At 45.5% G+C, this 24,304-nt stretch overlaps 1 protein-coding gene across 3 annotated transcripts in view; it reads right to left on the bottom strand.

The window, feature by feature from the left end:
* Positions 1-24,304, bottom strand: part of DNAI2 (dynein axonemal intermediate chain 2) — a 315,671-nt gene that overhangs the window by 49,562 nt on the left and 241,805 nt on the right. For all 3 annotated transcript variants that reach the window (XM_085617361.1, XM_085617360.1, XM_085617362.1), the window contains exons 12-13: positions 20,569-20,805; positions 17,189-17,227 (exon numbers count right to left, since the gene is read on the bottom strand). In XM_085617361.1, the coding sequence (XP_085473487.1) occupies positions 17,189-17,227; positions 20,569-20,805 (276 nt within the window). The remainder of the gene's footprint in view (positions 1-17,188; positions 17,228-20,568; positions 20,806-24,304) is intronic.

The raw sequence follows: 24,304 nt of genomic DNA, 5'->3' as shown, positions 1-24,304 counted from the left end.
TGGCACCTGACTGGTGAAGAGAGAGCAGCAGAAACCTGAAGGAGGAAGGAGTGAGGCAGCAGGGGTGGAAACTTGTGCCTGGAGTGGGGTCCATAAACCCACCCTTGATACTAGTCCCTACTGACTGAGCCCAGCCTGGAGCCCTGTGTGGGAGAAAGCAAGAAAAACCATCTTGAGGACCTGGACAGCAGGAACAGGCCTTAAAAATAAAGAACAGCAAGTACCTGACCTGGTTACTGGTAACTACCTGAAGTCCGACGTCGAGAAGCCTAGAGACCTGGAGCCCGAGGTGGAGAAGCGGCGCTGACTGGAAAGCAGACGTCGTACCCGGAGCCGCCAGAGATCGAGAGAGGGCGCCGACGGAGGTCGTGGAGAGTACCAGAGGTCGAGGAGGAAGTCACCCGAGGTCGAGTGAGCGGCGTCGACGGGGGAGTGAAGTCCGCCCTCCGGAGTCGCCGGAGACCGAGGTGAAGCGTACCGGAGGTCGGGAGTGGAGATCGCACTCCGGAGTCGCCGGAACCTGAAGAGAATCGTGCCGGAGGTCGGGAGTGGAGGTCGCACTCCGGAGTCGCCGGAACCTGAGGAAAGGAGCACCGGAGGTCGGGAGTGGAGATCGCACTCCGGAGCCGTCGGAAGTCGACATCGAGCCAAGACTGCCCGACGTCATCGAACCGGAGGTCGACATCGAGCCGAGGCCGCCGACATCGAACCGGAGCCGTCGGAAGTCGACATCGAGCCAAGACTGCCCGACATCATCGAACCGGAGGTCGACATCGAGCCGAGGCCGCCAACATCGAACCGGAGCCGGCGGAAGTCGACATCGAGCCAAGACTGCCCGACGTCATCGAACCGGAGGTCGACATCGAGCCGAGGCCGCCGACATCGAACCGGAACTGCCTACCGGCGTCGACACGACTCCAGCGGCGTCGGAACTACATAAAAAGGGCAGTAAGTGGAATAGAGGGCGCCTAAGGCCCTGTGAAGCCCTAAGAGACCATCCTAGGGGCTAGAGAGGTGCTGGAACCAGCTTGATTGTGCCAGGGGTGAGCTGAGACTAATACAGAGGGGTTGTGTAGTGTGGGAGAGCCAGATCTCTAGATTCCCCCTTGATCTACCTCAGTTTAGGCCTCAGCCTTGTCCAAGCCAGGGAGTATACCCCTAAGGCCATCCACCTAACCACAAGCTGTGACTGGGCCAAATCAGCCCATAGTATTTTAAATGTGATCTGATTTTACAAATGTCATTGTTGGCTGATATTATTTATTGAGGGTACTGTATTTATTGTATTTATCTAAGTTATTCCTGTGATGTATTTATTGTCCGGAGCTAACTTATTCCTGCACAGTATTTATTGCCTCACAGTATTTATTTAACCTGATCCTATTTATCGCACCTGTAAAGTGTTATTATTTATTTGACCTGCACTTTTTAAGAAGAAGCCTTGTGTACTGTGATTGTATTATTATTTATTTAATCAGCAACTAAGAGAAAAGAAGATAAAGAGATATATTTTCAGTATAATTTTTAAGGTGTAGTGTCGTTTTTGGAACGGATGCACGCATGGTTATTGTGTGGGTATGTCGTATGCTTAACACGGTGCCTGACCCCTGACCACTCGAGCCAAGCTACCACAGTGTATGTCTGGAAAAATCCCATTACCACCACCCTTCCGGTGTGGGAGTGGGGTTTTTCTAACATAATTGGTGTTCAGCGGCGGGATTGAGCTGTGCCTACGTATACTCGACAATAACTGTGGGTAGTCCATAGGCCTACACCTGGAGTTTTCTCAAAGCGGCCTTCCTAATTGTGAGTTTTTGTTTTTCCAAATTTACTCTGGTGGTGGGAGGAGGTATTATATAAGGTACCCCCCTGCATAGCTTCTGCAAATAACTGTCCTCTGACCTGAGTGGGCAAAATGGAGTTTGTGCTAGAAGACCTGGAAACCTATACTGTGGCCCAACTCAGGGAGTTTTGTCAGCGGGAGGGGGTGTATTGTCCCCCAGGAGCAAAGAAGGGTGCACTCCAAACCAGCTTAAGGGCTTGGGGGGAGGCACGATGAGAAAGCAAGGCTGAGGAGGAGGACAGGGATAGAGAGCCCGACAGTGAGGGAGCTGGTTTGTACCAACCTGAGGTGGGGAACCTAGTCGCGGGGCCCAGAACCATTTCCAGGAAGGGCAGCAGTGCCTCTAGCGGTGGCTTGTCTGAAGTGGAGTTAACAGACCGGAGGGAGAAAAGACAGCTCACATGGGACTTAGCAAGGCTGGAGAAGGAGAAGGAGGAACAGAGGATGGCTCATGAGCTAAGGCTGAAAGAGATAGATCTTCATATCCTAAGAGTTAGGGCACACCCTGTTCCTAATGGTGGCAGCGAAGAAAGAGAGTTCACCAGGGAACCCAAACCCTACCTGCCAAAGGACATAGTAGCTAGCTATGGAGTAGGTGACGATATCGCCAAGTGGCTAGCGGCCTATGAGGTCTCGTTAAGGGCCCATGGGGTTCCAGTGAAGTACTGGGGAGGGGGATTGTACAAGTACATGCCTCCAGCTGGTAGGGATGCATTATTGGCCCTAGAGGAGGATGAGCAGACCCACTACCCCACCATGAAGTTGGCGCTCATAAGAAAGTTTGGACTAACACCCGAAAAGTACAGACAGAAGTTCCGGGGTAGTCACAAACTGGGCACACAGAATTGGGTGGACTTCCTGGACTATGCAAAGAAGGCACTAGAGGGTTGGATTCAGGGCAGTGAAGTGAGGAACTACGAGGGGTTGTTTGATTTAGTACTGTAGGAACACCTGCTCGAAAAATGTTTCCCTGAACTGCGTCAACACCTGGTGGATAGCAAGCTGACCAATCCCCGGAAGCTTGCTGAGGAGGCGGACATTTGGGCTAGTACCCGGGTGTCCACAAGGGGGACTGGAGGGGATACTCAAAAGGCCGGACAGGGCGCCCCCCAGAAGAAAGAGGGAGGGGAAAAGAAAAAGGAGTTCTCCAAAGGCCCCCAAAATAATTTCCAAGGAAAGGGAACAGGATTCACCCCTAGGGCTAACCCACCCAGAAACCCTAATCCTGGCCAGAGTCAGCAGCCAAGGGTTGTCCATTGCTACGAGTGCGGTGGTGTTGGACACTACAAGGGAGATGCGAAGTGCCCGAAACGACCACCCCCTCCCATTGGAGGAAAGACCCCCGGAGTAGCTAGTGTAGTGCTCGGGGAGGAGATGCCTTTAATTAAGGGAAGGGAGTGGGCGGGTGTCACTTTAGTGTCCCTGGGAGAACGGGAGATGGTTCCTAAGATCCAGGTGCCCGCAAATACCGTAAAGTATGGGCAGTGGGTCACCATCAACGGCCAAAGAGGGGAGGCTCTGAGAGACACAGGAGCCAGTATGACTATGGTACGTAGCCAACTGGTGTCTCCAGAGCAGGTAATTCCCGATGTACTCCACCCAGCCGCGATGGCTGACGGCAGAACAGGCCACTATCCAGTGGCCGAGGTTCCCTTTGAATGGGGGGGGGTTGCAGGTTCACTTCGAGTTGCCGTAAGCCCTGCCGTGCCAGTCGATTGTCTACTGGGGAATGACATGGAGCACAATGCTTGGAAGGAGGTGGAATACCGGACTAATACTGAGATGCTGGGTACACCTGACTGGGCCTGTGTGAGCACAAGGTCCGCGACTACCCGGAGAGGGAGTTCGTTCAGGCTGGAGCCTGGAACAAAGGCCCAGCCAGCTGCCAGTCAAGGGAAGAACCGAGGACAGGAGGAGCCTGCCTCGGCGTCCACACCCCGTAGGACGGATAGGCCACCGGAGGTGGTGGACCAGGAGTCTGCGGTGGGGGATGTCACCGAACTGGAGGACCTACCCATCCCGGCCGAGTGGCACGTGGAGGGAGGCCCGTCCAGGGAGGAATTCTGCCAGGGCCAGAGGGAGTGCCCTACCCTTGAGGGGCTGAGGCGTCAGGCCGCAGCCCAGGCAGCAGGGAACGTTGAAGGGAACTACAGTGTTTACTGGGAGGATGGCCTCCTCTACAGTGAACCCAAGGCACCCCTACATGGATCGTCACGAGCCTTGGTAGTCCCTCAACGTTATCGAGCCTTCCTTCTGGAGTTGGCTCACGAGATCCCATTGGCAGGACACCTGGGGCAAGACAAGACCTTCGCCCGTCTTGTCCCACACTTTTATTGGCCTCAAATGAAAGTGTCGTCCGATACCTACTGCCGGACATGTGTGTCTTGCCAAGCCAGTGGGAAAACAGGGGTGAAGCTGAAAGCTCCCCTGGAACCACTTCCTGTCGTTAGCACCCCCTTTGAAAGGGTGGGCATCGACATTGTGGGTCCGTTAGATCCGCCAACGTCAGCTGGTCACAGGTTTATCCTGGTTTTGGTGGATCATGCCACACGGTACCCAGAGGCAATACCTCTGAGGACCATAACAGCACCTGTTGTGGCTAGGGCCCTGATGGGAATCTTTACCCGAGTGGGTTTTCCCAAGGAAGTTGTGTCCGACAGGGGGACCAACTTCATGTCAGCGTACATGCGGGCCATGTGGAAGGAGTGTGGAGTGACCTACCGGTTCACAACTCCTTACCACCCCCAGACCAATGGTCTGGTGGAGAGGTTTAACAAAACCTTGAAAGGCATGATCAGAAGTCTGCCTGAAAGCCTGCGGAGGAAATGGGACGTCCTCCTACCCTGTCTACTCTTTTCTTACAGGGAAGTGCCACAGACGGGAGTGGGCTTCAGCCCCTTCGAGCTTTTGTATGGGCACCCTGTACGTGGACCTCTCAACCTGGTGAGAGACGGATGGGAAAGAACTCCCACAAAGCTTCCCCAGGATGTGGTGAGCTACATGCTGGCCTTCCGGAGCCAAATGGCTAAGTTGTGGAAGCAAGCTTCTGACAACTTGGAAGCCAGCCAAGCAGTAATGAAGGCGTGGTATGACCACAACGCTCACCCGGTGGAGTTGGAGCCTGGCCAGAAGGTGTGGGTGATCGAACCAGGAGAGCTCAGCGCCCTCCAGGATCGCTGGTCAGGACCCTTTGAGGTATTGGAGAAGAAGGGTAAGGCTACCTACTTGGTGGATCTTAAGACCCCTCGTCAGCCCCTACGGGTGCTGCATGCCAACCGCCTCAAACCCCACCACGAGAGGCCCGAAGTCATCTTGATGATGGTGACTGACAGAGCAGAGGACGCGGAAAGCGAGCCTCTCCCCGATTTGTTTGCGTCTCAAGAGAAGGATGGGTCGGTGGAGGGAGTGATTCTCTCCCCATCTCTAACTCCTGAACAGCAGGAGGACTGCCGCCAGGTCCTGGGACAGTACTCTTCGTTGTTCTCCCTTGTCCCGGGTAGGACTCACCTGTGCGTCCATGACGTGGACACAGGAGACAGCCCACCTGTGAAGTCCAAGATCTACCGGATGTCAGACAAGGTGAAGGCCAGCATTCACAGTGAAGTCACTAAGATGCTGGAGCTAGGAGTGATCGAACCTTCTAGCAGCCCCTGGTCCAGTCCGGTGGTACTAGTACCAAAAGCTGCACCACCGGGTGCCCAACCGGAACTGAGGTTCTGTGTGGACTACCGGGGACTGAATTCAGTAACTAAAACTGATGCTCATCCGATCCCTAGGGCGGATGAATTGATTGACCGGCTGGGAGCTGCCCAATATCTAAGTACCTTTGACCTTACTTCTGGGTACTGGCAGATCTCTTTGACTGATGGAGCAAGGGAAAGGTCAGCCTTCTCCACGCCCAATGGCCACTACCAGTTCTGTGTGATGCCCTTTGGGCTCAAGAACGCACCTGCCACGTTTCAGCGCCTGGTAAACTAGATCCTCACCGGAATGGAGAGTTTCTCTGCTGCTTATCTGGATGACATAGCCGTCTTCAGTAACAGCTGGGAGGATCACTTGCGTCACCTGCAAGCTGTTCTCCAGGCCCTGAGACAAGCTGGATTGATGATCAAGGCCAGCAAGTGCCAGATCGGGCAGGGGTCGGTAGTGTACCTTGGACACTTGGTGGGCAGGGGAGCGGTGCAACCCCTCCAGGCGAAGATCGAGGCCATCATGGCCTGGGAACCCCCCAAGACACAGACTGAGGTCCGAGCTTTTCTGGTCCTCCCGGGATACTACCGCCGCTTCGTGAAGGGGTACGGTACCATCGTAGCCCCCCTCACGGAGCTCACGTCCAAGAAACAACCTCGACGGGTAGTCTGGTCGGAGGCTTGTCAGCAGGCCTTTGTGAAGCTGAAGCAAGCCATGTGCGAGGCCCCGGTCTTAAGGGCCCCAGACTTTTCCAAGAAGTTCATTGTCCAGACAGATGCATCAGAACATGGCATTGGGGCAGTGTTATCGCAACTCAATGAAGAGGGTCTGGATCAACCCGTGGTCTTCCTATCCCGGAGACTACTTCCCAGGGAACAGAAGTGGAGTGCAATAGAGCGTGAAGCCTTTGCAGTGGTATGGGCTCTGAAGAAGTTGCGGCCATACCTGTTTGGCTCGCACTTCCTGGTTCAGACCGACCACAGACCCCTTTGTTGGCTGATGCAGATGAAGGGGGAGAATCCCAAGTTGTTGAGGTGGTCTATTTCCCTACAGGGAATGGACTTTCAGGTGGAACATCGGCCTGGAGTGGACCACGCCAATGCAGACGGTCTCTCAAGGTATTTCCGCCTTAGTGATGAGAACTCCCAAGGGGTTGGGTAGCTCTCCCCACTTTCAGCTGGGGGGGACGCGTGTTAGACCTGTCAGCCCTTTGGGTGGTCCCTCCTCATCATTATTTATTTTGTCCCACTTTTGCCTCAAACCCTGTTAGTATTTTTTCCTTTTTGGGAACCACCAGACTTTTTAGTATTGATGCAGATTCAGGGAGCCATTTTATCTACCCCTGGAACTTCTGTCTGAGGGCCTGGAGCACAAAATGGTGGCCACCTGTGACATCATAAGAACCCACTGGAACCTACTAGAACCTTCTGCAACATTCTGGAACCCTGTGACAGTTGGAGGCGGTTTGGAATGTTGGGAAGCTAAGCCAGAGTTGACAGTTGGAGCTGGCAGTTGGCACCTGACTGGTGAAGAGAGAGCAGCAGAAACCTGAAGGAGGAAGGAGTGAGGCAGCAGGGGTGGAAACTTGTGCCTGGAGTGGGGTCCATAAACCCACCCTTGATACTAGTCCCTACTGACTGAGCCCAGCCTGGAGCCCTGTGTGGGAGAAAGCACGAAAAACCATCTTGAGGACCTGGATAGCAGGAACAGGCCTTAAAAATAAAGAACAGCAAGTACCTGACCTGGTTACTGGTAACTACCTGAAGTCCGACTTCGAGAAGCCTAGAGACCTGGAGCCCGAGGTGGAGAAGCGGCGCTGACTGGAAAGCAGACGTCGTACCCGGAGCCGCCAGAGGTCGAGAGAGGGCGCCGACGGAGGTCGTGGAGAGTACCAGAGGTCGAGGAGGAAGTCACCCGAGGTCGAGTGAGCGGCGTCGACGGGGGAGTGAAGTCCGCCCTCCGGAGTCGCCGGAGACCGAGGTGAAGCGTACCGGAGGTCGGGAGTGGAGATCGCACTCCGGAGTCGCCGGAACCTGAAGAGAATCGTGCCGGAGGTCGGGAGTGGAGGTCGCACTCCGGAGTTGCCGGAACCTGAGGAAAGGAGCACCGGAGGTCGGGAGTGGAGATCGCACTCCGGAGTCGCCGGAACCTGAGGAAAGGAGCACCGGAGGTCGGGAGTGGAGGTCGCACTCCGGAGTCGCCGGAACCTGAGGAAAGGAGCACCGGAGGTCGGGAGTGGAGATCGCACTCCGGAGCCGTCGGAAGTCGACATCGAGCCAAGACTGCCCGACGTCATCGAACCGGAGGTCGACATCGAGCCGAGGCCGCCGACATCGAACCGGAGCCGGCGGAAGTCGACATCGAGCCAAGACTGCCCGACGTCATCGAACCGGAGGTCGACATCGAGCCGAGGCCGCCGACATCGAACCGGAACCGCCTACCGGCGTCGTCAAGAACTGTCATTGCGCCGAGGCCGCCGACATCGAACCGGAACCGCCTCACGGCGTCGACACAACTCCAGCGGCATCGGAACTACATAAAAAGGGCAGTAAGTGGAATAGAGGGCGCCTAAGGCCCTGTGAAGCCCTAAGAAACCATCCTAGGGGCTAGAGAGGTGCTGGAACCAGCTTGATTGTGCCAGGGGTGAGCTGAGACTAATACAGAGGGGTTGTGTAGTGTGGGAGAGCCAGATCTCTAGATTCCCCCTTGATCTACCTCAGTTTAGGCCTCAGCCTTGTCCAAGCCAGGGAGTATACCCCTCAGGCCATCCACCTAACCACAAGCTGTGACTGGGCCAAATCAGCCCATAGTATTTTAAATGTGATCTGATTTTACAAATGTCATTGTTGGCTGATATTATTTATTGAGGGTACTGTATTTATTGTATTTATCTAAGTTATTCCTGTGATGTATTTATTGTCCTGAGCTAACTTATTCCTGCACAGTATTTATTGCCTCACAGTATTTATTTGACCTGATCCTATTTATCGCACCTGTAAAGTGTTATTATTTATTTGACCTGCACTTTTTCAGAAGAAGCCTTGTGTACTGTGATTGTATTATTATTTATTTAATCAGCAACTAAGAGAAAAGAAGATAAAGAGATATATTTTCAGTATAATTTTTAAGGTGTAGTGTCGTTTTTGGAACGGATGCACGCATGGTTATTGTGTGGGTATGTCGTATGCTTAACACGGTGCCTGACCCCTGACCACTCGAGCCAAGCTACCACAGTGTATGTCTGGAAAAATCCCATTACCACCACCCTTCCGGTGTGGGAGTGGGGTTTTTCTAACAAACGTTTTACGTGTATATGCCCTTAGCTGTCCATCTTGCAAGTTCTTACAGTAATCCCACTTGCAGACGCACACGTTTTCTACTAGACAAAAGCATGGAAAGTTTTCATGTTTGGGCCCATTGTGAGAGGACAGCTACTGCACATCCAACTAAATCAAAACCCCAATGCACAAAGAAATGTAATAAGCATTACCAAGATTCACAGAAGAAGATCATGTTAAATGGTGGGGAATACGCTACCAGTCCAATGACTAGACGGACTCAATGCATTCGGACTGTCTCCAGTCGTTGTCCTGGCTTACCTTGGACATGTCATGCGCCACCTCATTCCTTATGTTCTGTGCTGCCCTTTTAGGACTAGTAAGAGAGCTCGCTTCTGTTCTCAGCTACTCTAGTTCAAAAAGTAACATCCCTTTTAACTCCATGAGTTCTTGGACATAGTTTTTTTATTGTCAAGAAACCAGCTCCAGATTTGAGAGTTTCTTGAAAACAAAAAAAACTTTTCCAAGCAGATGCAACATACATGGTGCCCACTCTGCAAAGTTAAAAACCTTTAGCAACGCCACTGCACTGGCTGCTCCAGTGAAGGCACAGAGGTCTCCTCCTGTCTCGTGGGGCACCTCTAAACCCGTGGGATCTCCTCCAACGTAGAGGAGAGACCATAGCCTTTGGGGATCTGTCAGGCCAGAGAAAAACCGAAATTGAGAACAGCTGCCATTTCCTAATAGCCCCACAGGAGCAAGGACATCGTTTATGAAATGTAGATTTATAAAATTCTAATTTGTTTCACAATGCAAGACATGAGAAGATTTTTAGAAATAATATAGAAAGTAATTGTGAGAATGACAGTTTGGATTGATTCATGTAATTGAATTAAGAATCTTTTTATAAATGGCTAGATTTGTTCCACTCTTGCTATGTCTCTTCATTATTGGATACCCAAATCAATAACGATACTAATATCATCCACAAACGTTTTTAAAAAAGTAATGTTCATTAAGAATAATATTACGTTGTATGCAGTTACTTAATCGTGTTTTGGCTCTTATTTTATTGTTTTTATTCCTATGTCATTTTCTGTTCCCGGCTTTCACAAAGTGACCGGAAGTTACAAAAAATGTGCTGGTTGAAACATAGTACCAGGGGTTGTAAATAATTGTTCCAATCTCAGTATGAATTGTCAAAGTAAAATATTATATGTTGAAATCAAATGGAAAGTTTGCCTTTTAAAATGTCCAATTATTGGTGAAACATATGTATCAAAATAAGTAGTGTGAAGAATACATCTGATGACTGAATGTTTACAACTTTAGACGTTTATGTTTTCTTTAAGACTCCATTAGTGGTGTCTAAATGCATAATTGTCTTTTGATCATTTTTCCCGAAACCCGCAATGCAAAGAGAGACACGCTCCACCTTTGATTATATAAATATATTTCCCCAATTCTTCTTTATTTGTAATATACCAAGGGTTGCAGGCCTGATTACAGCCAATTTTTAAAGCATGTGAATCAATAAGTGATCCACTGCTCAAGAAATAATATATATCAGTGAGGAACTTGAAGCAGTCAGGAGAACTGTAAAATATTTTCGATGTGAAATATGCGCAATTTTCATGAAATTACTCACCTTCATTTTATATACAGTTTGTACTATCAAATGCTAGAATATTGCTAGTGCATCATATGTAGCAGAATCACACATCCAGTTTAATGGATTTTGCAAGACAGTTTCTGTTCCCCCCTGAGCCTTCTACAGGTGAAAACTAAGTGAAAAAGTATAAGCTGAAGAAAAACAAAAAATAGGTGAAACCCAATTATCTGGATTTAAAATCAACTCTGCTCGAGTACAAAAAAGGTTTGCTTGCCCTGCCCTGAAAATGTATAAAATGCAATGAATATGCAGTACCGATCCAGTGATGGCACACCCAGTACTTATGGGTTTTAAAAATGCATTCCAAGTGAAGCTCCACTTTTGAACGTGGAGACACCATAATGGTTGATATTTGTAAGTGTTTATGCTGTTTCTTCCAGAATACTGTACATTTCAAACTCATCTGCAAGCTGGGAGAAATCTAGTGTGTCCAATGTGATGGGACACGTACAGACATACCTAGATTGCAATTAGATGCACCCCATGCCTGAGCATCAAGAGCTCAAGATCTTTACATGCACCTAATGAGTGCAGTTGAGCAGATAGCAACAAAGAAGGGTACATATATATTTGCACAACCTCACACAGAAAAAGCACCATGCTGATAGCTGTAGTGAGATGTGATTCAGCAGTCTCTGAAGCTCTCTGCATGCCCTACTGGGGAGATGGCCTTCTCTAAACGAAACCTGCTTCACAAACTGACCTTCACTGGCTCCTCTGGCTCCTGTTCTAAGCCTTCCTTCTGCAATGAACAGAGCAAAATGTCAGAATCTCACTTAGACATGATTATGACCTTTCAACTTGTATGCCCTAAACTGGCAATCTTGCAAGTTCTTACAGTAATCCCACTTGCAGGTGCACACGTTTTCTACCAGACAAAGACATGCAAACTTTTCATGTATGGGCAAATTGTGACAGGACGGCTACTGCACATCCAACTAAATCGAAACCCCAATGCACAAAGACATGTAATTAGCGATGAAAAGAATCACACGAAGAAGATCCAGTTAAGTGGTGGGGAATACGCTACCAGTCCACTTACTTGATGGAATGAATGTATCGCCCTGTCTCCATTGTTGTACTTGCTTACCTTGCACACGTCATGTACCACCTCATTCCCTATGTTCTGTTCTGCTCTTTTAGGACTTGTAAGAGAGCTCGCTTCTGTTCTCAGCCACTCTAGTTGAAAACGTAACATCCCTTTTAACTCCATCGTTTCTTGGCCATAGTTTTTTTATTGTCAAGAAACCAGCTCCTGATTTGGGAGTTTCTTGAAAACAAAAAGCCTTTTCCAAGCAGGTGTGTTATACATGGTGCCCTCTCTGCAAAGTTTACAACCTCCAGCAAAGCCACTGCACCGGCTACTCCTATTAAGGCACAGAGGTCCCCTGCTGCCTCGTGAGGGACATCTAAACTTGCGGGTGCTCCTCTAACGTGGAGGGTAGATCATCGCCTTTGGGGATCTGTCAGGCCAGCTGAAAACCTAATTTGAGAACAGCTGCCATTTCCTATCAGCTCCACAGCAGCAAGAAAATCGTTTATGAAGTGTATAGTTATAAAATTTAATTTAAAAATGCAGGATTTGAGAATAATTTGAGAAATAATATAGAAAGCAGTCATGAAGATGATGGTATGGATTGCTCCATGAAATTAGGAATTTTTTCATAAATGGCTAAAATTGTTCCACTCTTGCTAAGTATCTTTATTATTGGATACCCTAATCAATAAATGTGCTGATATCATCAACATACGTTTAAAAAAAAAGCTAATGTTCTAAGAATACTATTAGGTTGTATGCAATTACTTAACCAAGTTTTGGCTCATATTTTCTGCATTTTTTGTTTTCCTTCCTATGCCTTTTTCTGTTTCCAGCCTTGATAAAGTGACCGGAAGTTACCAAAAATGTGTTGGTTGAAACATATTATAAATTGTACCAATCTCTGTATGGATTGTCAAAGTAAAATATTATATGTAGGAAATCAAATGGAAAGTTTGCCTTTTAATATGTCCATTTCTTATTAAAACCTAGGTATCAAAATTGATGAAGAAGTAGGAAGAATATATCTGATGACTGAATGTTTATAACTTTTAGAATTTTATATTTTTTAAGACTCCATTAGTGGAATCCAAATGCAAATTGTCTTCTGATTATTTTCTATGAAACCCACAATGCATAACGGAGACAAGCTCCATCTTTGATGATATAAATACATTTCGCCTATTGGAATCGGTGTCTTAATAACACATAAGGAGCTGCTATTTGTTCCTGCCAGTTATAGTGAAAACTCAATGGAACTAGTTTTCAATGTCCCCTTCTGGTCTTCATGAGCATAGAATTGACTAACTGGGTTGTGTAGGTACAGATAGGGTTAGGAGCAACATTAAAATCTCTTCCCCAAAGACTGAACAGGAGAAGGCAAACATCAAATGCAATATTAGTCCAAAACTCAATGTAGTCACAATAAGGGCCATAGATTGCATATAATATAATTGTAAAAGCCATCATTAATTGAATTAGCATTCACATGCTATCCTTTTCTATGACAATCTTAGATGCAGATATATTCTGGTTTCACATTAAAATAGAGGTACTGTGTATTTAAGCATCTTTTGTTGCAATGCAATAGTTGTGTAGGGCTGTTGGACATGGCCCTTTTTGTAGGGGTATCCCCAAATATTTTGCCTTCTTCCTCTTATATTTGCTGACCTTTTTCTGTTGGCTTTGGGACTCTGGGCACTTTACTACTGCTAACCAGTGCTAAAGTGCATATTTTTTCTTTCTAAATTGCGTTGGTGAATGGTTTATCCATAAATGGCATATTTGATTTATACGTAAGTCCCCAGTAAAGTGCATCTGGTGTGCCCAGGGCATTAAATCAAATGCTACTAGTGGACCTGCAGCACGGATTGTGCCACACACGAGATGCTCTGCAAACATGCCACAGACCTGCCATTGCAATGTCTGTGAGGGCAGTTTTAAACTGTCATTGTGACCTGCCATTTTGACCTGCAAGTACACCCACTTGTCAGGCCCAAACATTCCTTTTTACTGCATGTAAGTCATCCTTAAGGTCGGCCCAAGGCAGCCCCATGAGCAGGGTGCAGTGTATTTAAAAGGTAGGTGTTTCTAAAAGTTCTAACGGTGAAATACGGCTAATTATGATTTTCACTATTGCAAGGGCCATCTCTCTATTATGGTAAGATGGGGACTACCTCAAAATATCTTTTAAGTGTAATTTCTTATTGGGAGCAGATAGAGATTTGGAGTTTGGGGTCTCTGAACTCACAATTTAAAAACACAACTTTTGGTGAAGTTGTTTTTTAAATTGCGTGTTTGAAAATGCCCTTTTTGAAAGTGTGCAGTTTCATGCTTAACCATTCTGTGCCTCTGCTGTCTGTAGAATACACGTCTCGGTTGGCTGACAGTTGGGCTCTTGTGCATTCACTCTAGACAGTCACACATATCCTGATGGGCCACCACCAGGCTGATGGGCCATCCTGAGCTACAGTTGTGGGAGGAGTTGTCACGGACACCTGAATATGGCTGTGCCTGTCCTCACACAAAGCTGTCTGCATCCCCCTGCCTTCAGCAAGGTCAGGGTAAGGCAGGGTCTTGTACACTACAAAGACTTTCCTTTGAAGTTTGCCTACTTCAAAGGCAGAAAGGGGTATAAGTATTGGACCTCTGACACGCCAAAATCAGAACACTTCTGGACTGAGGACATGCTGCCAGGAAGAAGGGCTGAATGTTGTAGGAGGGAGTGCCACTCTGCCTGTTGCTTTCTCGTGCTAGCTTGCTGCTTCTGTCCTGGGAGTGAAAGGACTGGACTTTGCTTTCTGTATCATGCTTCCAAGGTTCTCCATAGCTTGTGCGTGCTTGCCTCCCGTTAAGAAGTCTCAGGGCCATCAAAGACTTCATCTACCAGGGACTGGGCTCTTCTGCTGAGAGTTCAGATTTGCCAAGTGGTACTAAATCCAGTTCCTGGGCCCTTGGAAGTTAAAACTGATGATCTAAAGAGAAAATCTGTGACACCCACTCCGATTGACGCAGCACCTGAATCGCGGCTGGAAAATCGATGCAGCACCTGCTTCACCGCTGCTGCAGAGACACAGCACATCTGGATTTTCTACACATAGTATCTCTGCATCGATTCTTCATTGACACTGCATCGCAGTAAGGAACTACGGTTGTGTGTACAGAAACCAACCCTTTACCTCCCCTTCCATTAAAGAACCAACGCATCCCCTCCCCTACCAGTAAGGCACCAACGCATCCCCTGCACGGCCTAGCAATAAGGAACCGACGCATCACCTCCCGTATGTAGTAAGAAACCAACGTATCACTTTGCTTTTCCGGCCCCTCATCTCCCCAGCGCCTAGCACCATACTTGATTTTTGACACATCTAAAGTACTGTGTCCCAAATCGAAGGCATCAATTGATTTCTATAGACTAAACTTGCTTAATATTTTAAAATAAATATCTTGACTTGTGTATGTTGGATGTTTGTTATTTTGGTCTAATAAAAAAAGATAAAGTAAGATGGTATAGGTGCCAGAGTATGAGTTTCTTCTAGGTGATCTCTCCTGTGGCCAATTAGTTTGTTTGCTTCTTCCTAGTAACAAATGTAGTCATCCTTATCTGTTAACTGCGAAGGACAGGGCAGAGCTTATCAGGGTACTCTACATCAGTGTCCCCCATGACTGAATAGCAACACCACTTCATTGTGAGCTTGAAAATATTGATGATAAATATACAAGGATGACTACATTTGTTAATATGGAGAATCCAACATTCCAATAGGCCACAGAAGGGATCACCTAGAAGAAACTTGTACTCTGGCACCTATATCATCCTACTTAATCTATTATTTTTAGAGGAATAAGACGAAATACAGTTTGTACTTACACACCTTGAAAAAGTCCCATTGGGAACAAATCATGTGCTGGCTGAAGATCATGTACTTGGCTGAAAGTGGGTAAACACAATATAGATGGGAAACATATATCACATGAACCTTGTACTTATGGAGTGACTTTTCTGGGTGTTTGTCCTCAAACAGTGTTATTTACACAAATTGTTGGAGTGCTCCAGTCTATTGTTTAAGAATTTGCTCCCATATTCAAGAGCATTTACTTACCTTTTAATGATTGATGGGACCAAGGCATTAGGATGCATCACGAACGGAAGCTGAGCTTTTTATTATGCCATGTGAGCTCTCAGTCAGCGTGTTATGTGCATTTAGTAAAGAAGCAGCAGTGCAATGTCAGCCAGAGGGCTTTGATGACACACCACAATGCATAATGCGGGCCTCTGTCTAGGGTGGCCTGGTGATGATGGACTGTGATGCAGGCCTGAGAGACTTTCAGGGGCTGTGTTCAATCCAAGCCTTCCATCTATCACTTTGTTCATGTTGCAGCCTACAACATGGCAGCATACAGATTTTATAGAAACATTCTAGGCAAAACTCCCCATTAGAAAGTAAAATACAATGACAAAACTACAATTGTTCTAGGTTGATATTTGTAACGTGTTGATACTGTAACGTGCCTTGCATCAAGTGCACTCCAAGCATAGCTGTGATCTTGGGGACATTTATGCTGTAGGGTTTGAAAAGGAATATTCAGTGATAAGTGCCTCAGCCTGAACAGCTTCAGATCATTACACGTGCTGAGTGAATGCAGTTCAGTGGTTAGAGACAAAGATTATCTCTGTATAAGTGTCTAAAATCATACTGGAAAAAATAAAACCACACTAATATGTCTGGCCATTTGCATTAGGGAGTCTGCAACGCTTGTTAATGTCTTACTCTACTCGGTCTTCTCTAAACTGATCCTGCTTCGCGAACTGACCATTATTGGTTCCTCTGGAATATTTCCTAAAACTTCCTTCTGAAACAAACAAAGCAAAATATCACTGTGACTTACAAATCCATCTAGTCTTTCAACGTGTGAGTGCTTTTCACAATCTAACTTGCAAGTACTTGCAGTTATCCACCTGCAGATGCTCCTAACTCTTCAACTTGTGTAGGCTTTTAATTGAATGAACACATGCAAAGCTTGGAAAACTAATTTATGAGCAAATCATAAAAGCAGGACCATTATGGACATAAGGAGGCATTTTGAACTACAAAATAGTGCTAACTTGCACCATAACATGAAAAAAGGAATTGTCCCCGAACTGATGGAAAATTATGCGATGTCGGGAATTAGTGTAAATATGTAATATGTATGTTTCTGAAGTAAATATGGGCATATCGCATAAAAAAGCCTAACGCAAAATGTTGGAAATTTGCAAGATTGAAAATAATTAAGCCCTAGTCTAGCCACATGCCTTGTTGATCTTTCCACCAGCATCAAGAATCTTGAATGTAGATCCTTCCTGATGGTGGGAAGTTTTCTTACAAGCCTTCACCCAAACTCAACTATGAGCATGGGGAAATTTAGGGTGGCAATTTAGAAAAGAAAGTTCAGGGACACCAGGTTTTCAAACTACATACTTCTTGTTCCTCCAGCTGAACACCTCCATGTCACTGTACGTGAAGTTGAGTGGTTAGGAAAAAACAGAACCTCCTAATTTATGTGCATAATGAAAATGAGGAAGAACACCATGCTGGTATCTGCAACAAAATGTTTGTGAGCTCCTGCGAGACTCTGTACATCTCCTACTGTAGAACGTCCTTCTCTGATGATCCTGCATCACTGACCTTTATTGTTTCAGACAACTTCTGTTCCAAAATCTCCTTCTGAAATGAAAAAAGCAAAACGTCATCAACTGACACGCATGTACTGCTAGACTCTCAAATAGCATGTGGTCGGTACTATCCAGTTTGCAACTGGTGCACAGAGGCGCTTCTATAGCTTTTCAACCACATAATTTTTCAGTTTGAACAACGGCAAAGTGTGGAGACAAAAATGTTGATGATCGCAAGAGGAAGACCACAGCCCATCAGACACAATGGAAACTACATGGACAAGAAATAGTCAATATTGATACACTCAGCCATTTCATGATGTGAATCATATTATCGCTTGACCAGAGTCAAGCATATGGGATAGAGATCTGTTAGACCTGGTACCATTGGGGTGAGTCTCCCTTCCATTTTTTCTAATTGCCTCTTCTGTTTTTGATATGTTTTGCTGGTTTAGATGATTGGGGCACTGTGCCACTGCTATTCAGTGTACAGTGCAAGTGCTCCCTATGTTAAATTGATGTATTGATTTAGTGACTCCATGATTGGGTTTTTTGATTTACTTGTCAGACCCTAGTATAGTGCACAATGTGTGCCCAGGGCTTGTAAATCAAATGCTGCTGGTGGGATTGTAGCACTGGTTGTGCCACCAACAGAAGCAGCTTGTAAAGTGTGTCTCAGGCCTGCCATTGCAGAGCCTGTGTGCAGTCTAGTACTGCCATGCTGACTGGGTAAGTGCACCCATTTACAAGTCCCTAAACCTTCCCTTTTCTTCATATCAGACACCCCTAAGGTAGGTCCAAGGGCAGGGTGCATTGTAAGTATAAGGTAGGACATGCCTTGGTGTGTGTGGCCTGTATAATAGTGAAATACAGCCATTTTCGTTTTTCACTATTGCAAGGCTACCAGTCCCGATAGGCCAGAATGGGCAGTTTGATTACAACACCTTATAATCCTAACTGACCCAGGGGAAATGGTAGAAATTCGAGTTTAGTGTGCCTGAACTCAGAATGATAAAATACATCTTTTAGTAAAGTTGGTTTTAACATTCTGTGTTTGAAAATACCACTTTAAGGAAGTAGGTATTTTCTTACCTAACCATCCAGCCTGCCTCTGCTAGCTTGTGTATTGTGTGTCAGGTTTTGTGAGTGACAGGGGCTGGGGGATTCCAGGAGACAGGGTGAGTCATCATAGGGCTGAATAGACCTATCTGCATGTAGAGTGGTGGGAGGAGTAGAACCTGGGTCTGAATAGGGCTGTGCCTGCCTTCCACAATGCTGGCTCCACCTTCTGTGGTGCATCTAATGTCCCTGGCCCACCCTGTCAAAGGAAAGAAGGAGTCCTGTAAACAAAGTGCTCCAGGACTGCACAGAACTGTTTTTGACTAGGTACAGGCCCCCCTGCCTTCAGAGGACAAAGGATTTAGTAGTATAAATATGGGGACCCAGACCCATGACTTTAGATCACTTCTGGAACAAGATGAACCTCTGCCAAGGAGAAGAACCAAGGAAGCTATAGGAGTTGGACTGCCCCCTGCCAGTGTGCTGTGTTGCTGGGTTGGCCTACAGTGGTGTCTTCAGTGCCAAGGAGAGGAGAAGGAGCTTTCAAAGAACTTTCATCATCTTGCAGAATATTACTCAAAGGGCTTGAACTTGTGCTTGCCTCCTGCTGAAGTCTCAGGGACAAAAGACTTCACCACCAGCTCCCCTCTGAAGTTCCTTGCTGGGAATTCTGTCTGCAGAAGCCTGCGTGTCGCTGGGAGCTGGAAGCGCGACTCAATGAGAAGAAGCGTGTCACTGTCACAGCTGTTGCTGTCGCATCGCCGGAGAAGCGTGTCGCCGCCGCAGAGGTCACCGCTGCATCACCAGAGATGCGTGCCTTCATCAAAGCTGTTACCCGACGCATCACCGGTGAAGCGTGTCGCCGCCGCAAAGGTCGCCGTCGCATCACCTGAGAAGCGTGTCACAGGGCCTGTCGCAGCTCCAAAGTTACAGAGTTCGCCGCACGGCCACCGGGCGTGCGCGCATCGTCTTCACTTCGTCGCATCAAGGCCGCCATCTTATCGCATCGCACCGGATTGTCGCATCACATCGAGGTGCCATCTTGTCGCATTGTAACCGGAACGCAGTATGAGAATCAACGCATCACCTCCTCTCTGGTAAGGACCAAGATGCATCCCCTACTCTGCGCAAGCATTGAGGCACGACACATCATCTCCCCCAAAAGTAAGGAACCAACGCATCTTTATCCCTGCAAACCTTTTTTTTGTTTTGCTTTACGCATCCACGTACTTTTGTGAGAACTGTGTCGCATTTATTATCAACTTGAACTAAGTGACTTCTTCCATCTTTAAGTCTATTTTGAGTACAGTATTGTGGATTTTTGTCGTTTGTGGTCTTGTGTTAAGTCTATATAAAGATTACTTATTTTTATAAAACATGTGTGGTGTCCATCTGTAGTGTTTTCACTGTATTACTGTATGTGTTCACAAATGCTTAACACACTGCCTCTGAGATATGCCTGGCTGCTCGTGCCAAGATACCAGGGGTGCTGAGCAGGGGTTATCCAGTAGTGTAATCCCCTTTCCCTGACTTAGAAGCAAGGGTCCCTATTTGGTCAAAGGTACCTACCTCTGCCAACTAGAGACCCCTAGTTCTAACAAGATCATACTCGATGTTGGGGAATTCTAACTATTCTACACCTCTGTGGATGGAAAGCACCCCACTACTTACAATGTTTAAGTGTTGTCCTTTGGACTCATTATGTACCCACTTATTACCTTAGTTCTGGATTGCTTCTTTTTTTACCAATAAAATACATCAGGATTCTAAGCCACTCAATTTGGAAAAGTAACATACCTTTTTACTTCTTCTGCTCTGAGTTGCTCCTCATCGACTTGTGACATACTATATTTCCTTCTCTGTACTTGGCCAGTCCCTCTGCATTAGTAAATTACTCCCTTTATCTACCCTTGGCCAATACTTTCGATCTAGTAACTAATAACCCTTTATCTCCTTCCACCCCTTTGACTAGGTTTTGGCAGACCTTCCTACTCCACTATTCCAATCTCTATTGAACTAACCTTATGTTCTGGGTTATTCTTTTTGGTTTGTATTTTACATTTCCTCTCTTATTCAGTCTTCAGTTTGGGCAAGTGACATATCTTTCTGCTTCTTTCAAATGGGGGCTCTCCCTCTGTGTTACTTATTTAATGTAGCTGCTATATTCTTCTTGGGTGCTGATTTTTGGGAAACTAAAATACCTCCTTGCTCCGTCAGTTTTTGGCCACTTCATTTATGCAGGCGACGTACTTCTATGCTCCTTATTTGGAGCTTCACCCCTTTGTCTGCTGGAGTACCACCTGATTGCCCCTGTAATTTTGACTAACAATGTACCTCTGCTGCTTCTGCCTTCTTCTTGGCCTCCTCTTCCTCTGTCTTCTTCATCTCAGTATTCAGTAATTCAAAGAACTCCTTTTCAGCTTCAGCTACAAGTTCATCACTGTTATCTTCCACCATCTCTTCAGGCTTCTCATCCTCCTTGCCCTGCTCAGATTTACTGCGCTCCTTCAGTCTCATCTCCCTGTGCCGGGCTTCTAGGATCTTCTCCCGCTTGGTCTCACGCTCAAACATCTAGGGTGAAGACAAAAGAACAGGCCAACAAACTTATATAGAACACTCAGATCTAAGAAAAATCCATCCCCCTTCCTAGAATTCAGAAGTCAAGAGGAAGTGCACTATGTGAGAGTGTCAGATCATCTACTCATAGTTTGCCCGCAGTAAATGATTTTTCAATCATTACCATGGACCCACTTTAAACGAACAGTAGCGGTTATGTGAAGATTTTTTTTCTTCTTCATTTGAGGCTACAAAATACTTGAAGGTACACACAATGAGTGGTGCATAGTATAAAGAGACTTGTGTACCTCACTCTATAATGCTCAAGCAATCATGTTCTCCTCCTTCTACGTTGCTCCCTGAAGGCCTTTAACATTCTCTTTCCTTTCCCTATAACAATCGCTCTTTACATAGGGCTCTTTCTTACTTTCTATATGCTATTTCTTAATTTCGTACCTCCAATATCACACTTCCCTGTTGCATGTCTCTTTGTCACTGTATCTTTCCAACATGCGTCTTAGAGTGTACGCTACATCCACTGTATTTATAGGTTTCACTTTTCAAGTGTCATCTGTATGTGAATAACACTCCTAGTCCTTCCTCACCAAAGTTAGTGTCTAAAGAGGAACTCTCTAGATAGCAGGTTTGATGCTCCCTTTGGCAGTGCCGTATCGTTTTAAAATAGGATCCAAGGCAAAACGTTACAATGCAATGCTGTCTCTCTTCTTTCAATATATTAGGCAATACTTTCATTTCTCGCCGATTTACCTTTCTCGGCAACCGCTCTCGCCCATCTGGCTCATCCTAACCGCTCTCTAGTTTTTCTGCGACTCACTTCTCGCTCTCATTTGTTATTTCACTGATTTTTCTTTTATCTCTCTAGGAGCCTTGCCCTTTCTCCTACACAAACACTCGTTTAAAATCTTGTTTTTCTCCTACACTCTCAGTTGCACTCTCCTATCTCTGAAAGCTTAATTCGTGGTTCTCTTTCCCTGGGTTGCTCTTGGTTTTAGCCTCTACCACAGGTAAAATGAAGTACAGATGGTGAAATACCTCTCAAATGAGATATGGCCGGAAATCCTTTAAATCAGCCTTTTGATAAACACCAGAATTTATGACTGATGTCTGTTTCTTGTTACTCCCTCCTGCTTCTTACTCCCTCCTGCTCAGCCTCTTTTATGCCCACCATGCTCAAGGAAGAGCACCGTGCCATTCGTAAAAAGAGGGAAACAGTCCCAAGTGATTTTTGTTTACACAGTCTCAATCTGAAAAGAACTAACGCTCTAATTACTGCAAAAATAGAGGAGCTAGCTTTTGGACAAGTAAAGGAGTCAGTTTACGCAGCGTCTCATAAGGCTGCCCTTGAGACCCATATAGCTTTGTGGGAAGATAAAACCTCGAGGGCAAAATTAATCTATATATACCTCTTTAAACTTTACATTGACTAGTCCTGCATCCTGTCAACTCGAGTGCCTTTTCTCCCGCTGCCCTTCTGTTAGGATCTCATGGCGCTCTACCCATCCTGCCATGCCTGCATTTTAGCAAATTCTCCCATCTCTTGGAGTCGAACCCTTTTTTCACCTTTCTCTGTTACTCATCTCGCCTCAGACCTCTCTCTTCTCTTCTTTTCCTAGCATCAGGATCCTCAGAACATCTTGAATCCTGAATTCGACGAGCCTATGCCATTCCTCGTCATAACATGAAGTTTTACCCCACATATTCCGCTGTATTTTGTAGCTTGTTTAATCATTTTCACTCTCTGGATTTCCGAATACTTGCCCATATCCACGTATCAGTTTCTTTTAGAATGGATATTTTATGACCTGATTTTCTGTGATGCTACACGTGGCTAGCGTTGTTTCAGAGTACAACACCCTAACATCTTTCTGGTCAACTATTGCTTTGTAAAAAAAAAAAAAAAAAAAAAAATATAAATATATATATATATATATATATATATATATATATATATATATATATATATATATATATATATATATATATATATATATATTAGGGTTCACAAGTGCCAAAGCTTTAGGACGCACTCTGCTGCCTTAATTACGGAGGTTGCTGATGGAGAGTGCGTCCTAAAGCTTTGGCACTTGTGAACCCTAATATATATATATATATATATATATATATATATATCGAGAGTCCTCGTAAACTTTCCAATCTTCTCCAAAGGGATAAATACGAGCATAGGCCCAATCTAGTGCAGAATGCTTTATTTAATCCCACATGTAGTCCGCCATGATGCGTTTCAGCCGATGACCGGCCTTGATCACATGACATCGCTAATACTGTGTAAACCCAACTTAAAGTGCCAGTGCTTGCAACCATATTGATTGACATAAACAAAATACTATCCATGGCTCCACAATATTGCGTAAATTCATTACAAATGTATTCCAATCCTGAAAATACATCAAATGGAATTGTAATAAACATAATAAATATAATAGATATATATCCTGGTACACTCATTATTTAGTAAAATGCCTGATAAAATACATAAGAACATTATGGCTTCAATGCCTCCCTGTACCATTGCATTTCTTATAATTTCTTGTATCTATGGTTGACTATATATTAAAGTGCTGTAACCCCATAAAAAAAGTGTGTAATAGTGTATTCACTATTGGTCTTGGTGCCCAACATCTGTATAATTGAATGGAGCTATTTGCCATATATTATAGTTCTGTCATACAGTGGAGTTGAATTATAAATACTGTTATCATATATCCTGTTGTCTGAACTATCTACAATACAGAAACTGTACATTTCCATATACCAATTTGGCAAAAAATACCTGTTTAGTGATGAAGTGCTAAAAAAAAGTGTATATAAATAATGAAAAATGTGTAAATTATCCTAAAAATAGTGATGGGCTCACCTATCCTTGCACTAACAGCATTATACGTTGAAGATCATCCAATGCTCAGTCAGTGATTAAATTAAATTGTGCAAATTTGGCTGATGCCTAAAATTCCCTCAACATACCTGCGGTGGCAGCTATATTAACTTAATGTTTTGAAGCTGCCCCCATTGTCATGGTTACAGTGAAAGATGAGGTGGGTTGTGAGAGGATCCATTCATAGACATATTTGGAATATTACATTTCTCAGTTGATTCCCAATATATACATAAATATCCAAGCATATAACTATATCTTTTATAATCATGTGATATTAAAACAACTGTCTAAAATGAATAAATATGTGCATGAATAACAAATCCTACAAAAAAGATATAATTTTGTCTTGCATGTTCAGTATAAAACATACAGTTTACAGAAGCTAATAAGAATAAGATGTATATACAACCGGTGCCCATCTATATCTGATGATATGTTGAAGTTTACGTGTAAATATAGAATAATCAATATTAGTAATATCAAGGTATTCCATATCATAGGTAGGTGTGCAAGTCCTCACTAGTATTGAGACCCCCTGGTTGCTTAGAATCAAAGTGTAAAATGTAACTAGTTTCTAGGCACCTCAACTTAGCTTCC

Source organism: Triturus cristatus, chromosome 7, assembly GCF_964204655.1.
Source record: "Triturus cristatus chromosome 7, aTriCri1.1, whole genome shotgun sequence".
Lineage (NCBI taxonomy): Eukaryota > Metazoa > Chordata > Amphibia > Caudata > Salamandridae > Triturus > Triturus cristatus.
Note: the sequence above shows the minus strand (reverse complement) of the source record. Positions and strands in the feature narration are given on the sequence as shown.